Source organism: Eriocheir sinensis, chromosome 3, assembly GCF_024679095.1.
Source record: "Eriocheir sinensis breed Jianghai 21 chromosome 3, ASM2467909v1, whole genome shotgun sequence".
Lineage (NCBI taxonomy): Eukaryota > Metazoa > Arthropoda > Malacostraca > Decapoda > Varunidae > Eriocheir > Eriocheir sinensis.
The window spans coordinates 21,159,422-21,166,921 of record NC_066511.1 but is presented as its reverse complement, the minus strand read 5'-3'; the positions used below and the strand labels follow the sequence as shown (position 1 = coordinate 21,166,921).

The 7,500-nt window shown below is 49.5% G+C and overlaps 1 protein-coding gene and 1 long non-coding RNA gene across 13 annotated transcripts in view; one reads left to right on the top strand and one right to left on the bottom strand.

The window, feature by feature from the left end:
* LOC127006316 (uncharacterized) overlaps positions 1–7,500 on the top strand; it is a 286,097-nt gene that overhangs the window by 90,854 nt on the left and 187,743 nt on the right. Inside the window, exon 3 of the long non-coding RNA XR_007759468.1 lies at positions 3,943–3,987. This is a non-coding gene — a long non-coding RNA (uncharacterized LOC127006316). The remainder of the gene's footprint in view (positions 1–3,942; positions 3,988–7,500) is intronic.
* LOC127006282 (paired box protein Pax-5-like) overlaps positions 1–7,500 on the bottom strand; it is a 191,659-nt gene that overhangs the window by 82,267 nt on the left and 101,892 nt on the right. The window contains exon 1 of one of the 12 annotated variants that reach the window (XM_050876048.1): positions 5,190–6,707. The exons of the other annotated variants lie outside the window; for them this stretch is intronic. Coding sequence (XP_050732005.1) covers positions 5,190–5,244 — 55 coding nt within the window. The 5' untranslated portion in view covers positions 5,245–6,707. Of the gene's footprint in view, positions 1–5,189; positions 6,708–7,500 lie in introns of those variants that run through there. 12 annotated transcript variants of the gene reach the window in all.

The following is a 7,500-nucleotide window of genomic DNA, read 5'->3' as shown; positions in this document are numbered from 1 at the left end:
CTCGTATATATATTTCCTCTGTTTTTATAATTGCGGTTTCCTGGGCCTTTCCCTCCGTCAGGCTCCACAACGAGCGCCGCAGCCCACTCAGGCTGGCCGCCGCCCGCCGCCCGCCACTGGCCGTCGCGTAAATTGGAAAATGTACCGAAAACTTTCAAGAGCCTTACCGAAAGCTGGGTGGTCTTTGGACTTTTTCATATATTCTTTTACAAATGTGGGGAGGAAAAGACGAAGTGCTTATACACCTCTGAACACAGTGATTGCCAGGGAGGTGGATATTATGGCTATTTATAATTGCTTTCGCCACACGCAAGATAATTGTTCCCCTCACGTGTACGAATTCAATATTAATGGGCTGGTTTCTGTGCCTGTAACAACGACGGGTCTAAAAATACTATTACTTTAATCATGCTTGTTAAGTGTGATGCAAATATAACGCCGATATTCAGGTGGACGACGATGGTATCAATAGAGCACTGTGAACGCGGCAGGCATTAGGTATCGAGCCTGGCACTGTTATTATAATATTCACGGGTATTTACGAACTGAACGTGAAAACCTTAGTGATGGCCCGCCAGTCACACGGAATGGGGACGCGAGACTCGGGTTACAAGTCTCCGGATGAACATGTGACGGGGAGCGGCGGGGCGGGGTGGCAGGCGGGCGGGCAGGCACATGCAGGCAGAGGCACAGGCAGGCAGCGGGCAGGCAGGCAGGCGGCGGGCGGGGCGGCAGTCACCAGCTAGTGTGCCGGACGCAAGCCAGCACTCGACTGAAGAATGTCGTAATGAGGTAACAACTTTATCGGTGGAAGGACCAATTAACGTTAATACCAATTAGTCCATCTACCTGCTGGCCACCCTGCTCGGGCCCCACGCACTCCTGGGGCGGGAAGAGCCTGGAGGATGGACGGGTTCAGGGGGAGTGGAAAGGGAGCTCGGAAAGGCATCGGAAGGGAGGGCGAGCCGGCGTGTTGTTCTCCCTCCCTCGGCAAAGGGATAACCAGATTCTAGTGAGCCTCTCCGTAAGCGACTGGTTCCTCTCTCTCGGGAATTTTGCTTCGGTCCAAGTGTAAAACAAAGCTTGAAAAATTGTAGATACGATTACCATTGGATTTTTACAAGAGTCCGGTATGTGGTGGCGCAGAATATAAATTACTCACTAGGAGGAAAGAGGAAGGACAGAGGGACGGAGGAGGGACGGGGAGGCAGTGATGAAGGGGAGGAGAAAAGCCAGTGGAGAGGATGGTGGTGGGAGGCAGCGAGAGGTAAAGGAGGATGGGTGGTGGTGGAGAAGAATAAGGAGGGGGAGGAGAAGGTGAAGAAGGAAGGGGATATAGGAGGCGGAGTGGGAGAGGAAGGAGGCGGAGGAGGCGGAGGAGGAGGAGGAGGAGGAGGTAGGGGGTGCAAGGTTAAATTTATTACAGCGTTGCATCCAGCCGTCGTAAATATGTGGTGGACGGCATCCTTGTCTTGGCTAAAACAATTAAGTCGAGTTATTGCCGGCGTATCGAAGAACAGAGGAGCCCCAGCATCACGCGGCCACGAGAACACGCACGGGGTAACGAGCCAAAAATAGGGCGAGCGAGAGACGGAACAACTGAAAGGCAAACCGAGTGAAAACAAGAAGGAAAAAAGAAACAGTCGAAGGTTCATGGAGTTGATAGTATATATGTCTCTCTCTCTCTCTCTCTCTCTCTCTCGGCGGTTCTTCTTCTCCCGCCATCTCAACACGCGACAAACAATTAGTTCCCCATTAACAAGCCAGGCGGGAGGAGGCGCGGCCGAGGTGTTCGTCGAGGCAGATTTGTGAAGCATAACGCTGATTTACCTGTACATCTTTTTCAGTACTCTTATCATTGTTATTGTTATTATTAAAAGTATAGTAATGGTTGCAGTAGTTGTGACTGTTGTTGTAGTAGTAGTAGGTGTTGTTGCGGTTTTAGTAATAACAGCAACGGTAGTAGTAGAGATACACACTGACTAACAAATATGTACACCTAAAAATAAAACAATTTCTACACCACCAGTACCACCGCCACCACTAAGACAAAAACAACAACCATCATCACCACCACCACGACCACCACCCCCGCCTCGCATGCACCAGGACTTGGCCTCGCCGATGGTCACTCTCAACATCATAACCGACCGCGATCACAGCATCTGGCACCCATGACGCGAATAGCAACGAGGGACGTGAACGGAGGCACAATGACGGGCACAGGCGCTTTAGGAAGGTTCACCACGCTGCCTGGGTGGGGGAGCAGCTCTGGCTTTGACTCATAGCTGGGGACTCTGACTTATCGGAGCAGATATAGACCGCCAGACCTGTTTAGTTTTGGGTTTCGGGATCTTGTACTTAGTCCGTTTAGTGAGGATGAGAAGAGTGATGTCTAATGGAGGTTGTGTTGTGTTTAGAATACGGAAAAATCGTTTAAGTTTGTGAAGACGCCTATAATACTCAGTCCTTCATACCTGTTTAGTTTTGGGTTTCAGGATGAGATACTTAGTCCGTTTATTGAAGATGAGAAGAGTGATGTCTAATGGAGGTTGTGTTGTGTTTAGAGTAGGGAAAAATTGTTAAGTTTATGAAGACGTCTATAATGCTCAGTCCTTCATACCTGTATAATTTTGGGTTTCAGGATCTAATACTTAGTTCATTTATTGAAATTGAGAAGAGTGATGTCTAATGGAGGTTGTGTTGTGTTTAGAGTAGGGAAAAATTGTTAAGTTTATGAAGACGCCTATAATAGTCAGTCCTTCATACCTGTTTAGTTTTGGGTTTCAGGATGAGATACTTAGTCCGTTTATTGAAGATGAGAAGAGTGATGTCTAATGGAGGTTGTGTTGTGTTTAGAATAGGGAAAAATCGTTTAAGTTTGTGAAGACGCCTATAATGCTCAGTCCTTCATACCTGTTTACTTTTGGGTTTCAGGATGATATACATAGTTCGTTTATTGAAATAGAGAATAGTGATGTCAAATGGAGGTTGTGTTGTGTTTAGAATATAGGGAAAAATCGTCAAGTTTATGAAGACGCCTATAATGCTCAGTCCTTCATACCTGTTTAGTTTTGGGTTTCAGGATGATATACTTAGTCCGTTTATTGAAATTGAGAAGAGTGATGTCTAGGGGAGGTTGTGTTGTGTTTAGAATAGGGAAAAATCGTTAAGTTTATGAAGACGCCTATAATAGTCAGTCCTTCATACCTGTTTAGTTTTGGGTTTCAGGATGATATACTTAGTCCGTTTATTGAAATAGAGAAGAGTGATGTCTAATGGAGGTTGTGTTGTGTTTAGAATAGGGATAAGTCGCGTTAGTAATCTTTCATACGTATATCCTTTTAGACATGTTTAGTTTTGGGTTTTGAGGTTTTATACTTAGCCCGTTTTTTAATAAAGATGAAAAGAGTGATGTCTGAGTGGGATGTCGTATATGAAAATGGGGCTTTTTAATAGTGGGACGTTCATAATCTTACATACCTGCTTAATTTTGGGTTCTTACTTAGTCTATTTAGTTAAGATGAAACGAGTGATGTCCAGGGGGATGTAGTGTTGTGTTTAGGATAGGGCTGAATCGTTAAGTTTATGAAGACGGTAATAAAACTCCATTCATGTTTAGCTTTGGGTTCTCAGTCCGTTTAGTGAGGATGAAAAAAAGTGATCGCTGGAGGGATATTATGTTGTGTTTAGAAATTCGGCTTTATCGTTAAGTTTATGAAAACGTTATTATTTATTCGTTTAGGAGATGCTTTATGTTGGTGTGTGTTTGATGTAGTGTTTTTTCTAGACTTTTAGTTTGTCCACTTTTCCACGAGACTGTAAATATGCAACGCGATGCAGATGTAATTCATAAAGTTTAGTGTTTAGTATCTTATTCATGATTTTAAAAGTACTCCCGCCATGTTCTGTGATTATTTTCTCTTTCTCTTTGTATATCAGGTTGTCCGCGATGGTACCTGGGCATCTACGTCCGCCCTCCGACAGGTATGTACCATGGAGGCGTAGGTTTGGGTGTATTGATAATTTTTTATATACCCGAACAATCCTACTGACCGACCACTAGACAGACATACACATACATATAAAACAGCCAAAGAGACAGGCAGAAAAACACAAACATACAAAATAAACTAGGCATGTAAAGCACACTGACACACACACACACACACACACACACACACACACACACACACACACACAAAAAAACAGAAGTTAAGCACAGCTACACATCTTTCATCTCGCCTACCTTTAATTAACACACACACACACACACACACACACACACACACACACACACACACACACACACACACACACACACACACACACACACACACACACTTTCAGGTGAACTAAGTGACAAGTGTTATATAAAAACACGCACCGAACGCACACTCGGTCGTGTGTGCTGGACAGACGGCTGCCTCGTGCCACCGTTCCCTTACACTCTAAAATAAAATAAAATATAAAAATAATAGATACACGAAAAAATGCAGCGTACAAATATGCATGAGCGTGGCCAGCCTGGCGAGCACCTGCAGTATTTTGCTTTCCATTTATTTATTTTTTTCGGAAACATATGTATATTTTTATCTTCTTTGCGTGACGATGTATTTGTATATTTTAGTCATGAATATCCACCAACATCTTGTATCAGTATTTAGTATAATCATTATTAACACAATGTCGGCGGTAACGGGGGGTGCGGCGCGCCCGGCGGCGGCGGTGCTGGCACGCTGCCTCCGCCGGGCGTCTCGTCTTTCCTTTCCTCTTATCTCACTGTCATGGAGTGTTCACTTAATAGCACGAAGGATATGTAAAAATGTGGAGTACAGCAGATACAGTAATACTAAGGTTTTAGGTGGCGCTATGTTTGAGTGTTGTCACCTGCGTCTGAACACCTGGGCAGGCCGGGCGGCGGTCGGCGGCGGGCAGGCCTCGGCCCCACCACATTTAATACATTCTCCCGCCGCGACGTGTGGAAAATATGCGATTTATGCCCACTGCTATATTTTTATGTGAAGGCTTCAAAGCTCATCACATAACAAAATATATTTCACAAAGTAGACCACTTTTCGTGGCCGCCGCCGCTGCGCCGGCCACCCGCCCGCACTGCCCAGTGAGGCCCCGGTGTTTCTGTGGCCCACCCTCCCGCCCACCCGCCCAATAACAAGACTTACTCTTACAAGTATAATACTCCATCATGTTTTGGTTGTAGCGGTAGGCGGTGGTGAGGTCCATGGCGGCCGAGGCGGGCCGGAGCCCGAAGAGGCCGAAGTTGGAGTGATCCAGCTTGGCGGTGCAGAGATGATCCCCCGGGGCGGGCAGAGCCACAAGGGCTGCTGACGGAGGCGCGGCGGGGGGTGACCACGAAGGTCCTGGAGACTCCACCGCGACAGCGATGGTTAAGGTCAGCTAGGCACTAGGGGCGGGGGCACTGGCACTGTTTCCCGCGTCACTGGTAACGTCCCCGACGGCGGGTATTATCCACGGTACTGAGGGCGGCGTGGGCACGACACTGCACGGGTAGAGAGGGGCGGGAGGCGGGTAACGAGGTACACACGCGGACACTGGCCGTCACGCTGGCTGCCCTGCCTCAGCACCGCGCCGCCCGGTGTTAGCACTAGTCAAGCTTGACCAACTGTGTCGTCCTTATTTGAATATCTTTCCCGCTAAATCACGGTTTCCAGTCGGTGTTGGGCGATTCAGCTGGGATAATTGAGTGTGGCTGGTGGGAGCCGCGCGGACCAATGAGCAGGCCGCCTGGGCCTGGGGACCCGCCCCCCGCGCCCTCCGCCCCCCTTCGCCGCCACCCATTGGCTCTTGATGCCTGACGTCATCCCACGTGACCGCCCGGGGCGGGAATCAAGTGTCGCCTGGCGGCCCACCATCCGGTAGTCATGGCAACCAGAACCAGATATGGCACCGCGCGGGCGGACCAGCGGCACTGAGCACGAGTGGCACCCCGCCCCCGACCGCCGGCAGGACTGACGCTGTTGCCGACTCCCCGCGCTGCCTCCCGACGCACACCACTGTCGACTCGTGGTGGGCGGCGTGACTTCCAGCGTTACCTGAAACACAACGTGACGCTGCTGGGCCGCCCAAACCGTCGACCGCAGCCCAGCCTCACGCCCGTCACGCCCATACCGCCCACCCTCCAGTCACAGTCTGCGCCAACCCTACAGCCTGCACAGTGCTCCACACACACACACACACACACACACACACACTCCCAGGGGCCTGGCCCAGCTCTTCACCGAGAAGCCCTTTGGGAGCAGCTCTTTGAGGCTCGCTTTCACTGACTCGCTCGTACTGTATCGGCGCTGTTATCACCCTGCTCCGCGCCGTAGCTGCTGAGGGCGCTAGCTATCTGATCCCGCTACGAAAAGGCTCGGATCGGACCCTTGCCGATTATAGGTGATTCGGAGACCTCGTGAAAGCCTCGTCTGTAGAGGTAAATAAGACCGAAGGAACAGCGTGCCGGGCGGGTGAGGCCAGTGAACTGTGACGGGGTGTTGGCTGCCGCGGAGAAATCTTGATTCCCTTTGCACGAGAAAAGTGTTGCGTAATCTGCTGATACTTTGGCCTCCTCCTGGCTCAGTTCTCTTATATATAACAAACTTTGAAAGAAAAGAAATCGTGTGTGTGCGTGTGTGTGTGTGTGTGTGTGTGTGTGTGTGTGTGTGTGTGATTGCATGGGTTTGCCCCGAGGCTGATCTCATCCCTCATGGCGATGTACTCTTGTTACCTCGGTCGGACCCACGAATACAGAGAGTTTGTGCTTATTGTTGCTTCCAGGACGCCTTGCTCGCGCGGGCCCCATGCGGCGACCCGAAGGAAGTGAGGAAGGAGCAGAGGAGGAATGCGAAGGAGGTGAGATGAAGGGTGCGTCGAGATGGACGGACAGACGGTGGAGATTAAATGAGAGAGAGAGAGTATCAGACAGACAGACAGACGCTCGGACAGACAGACAGAGACAGAGAGATCGCAGGCGGCATCTTTATCAAGCCCTGAGGGTCATTGGAGCCATAACGTTCATTCAACACAGAAAACACCAATACACACACACACACACACACACACACACACACACACACACACACACGCACACAAATAACTAACACTATCCTGGTGCGGAAACGGTGATCGACAAGAGCCTAAAAAAAAGAAAAAAAGAAAGCAAGGGAGAGGAAGAGAGAAAGAATGAAAGAAAGAGAAAAAAAGAGCATTATTTTTTATGGTGTTTTTACGTGGGAGCAAATTGGTGCAGCAGAGCCTGGAATGGCCCTCTTCTTATTCAATCCTTAAACACACCATGTCCGCGGCGGCATAGCAAGCAGCAGGTTCAAAGGCGGCAAGAGGTGGGAGGGGGTGCGGTGAGGAGCGGCTCATCTCGCGGCCAGCCCGTAAAGCCCTTTCCCCAGCTTGAGATGCCGGGCTGATAAGCTTTAATGACGGGCTGAGGGAATGGTCTGTCTTGCCCCGCCGCCCGTCCAG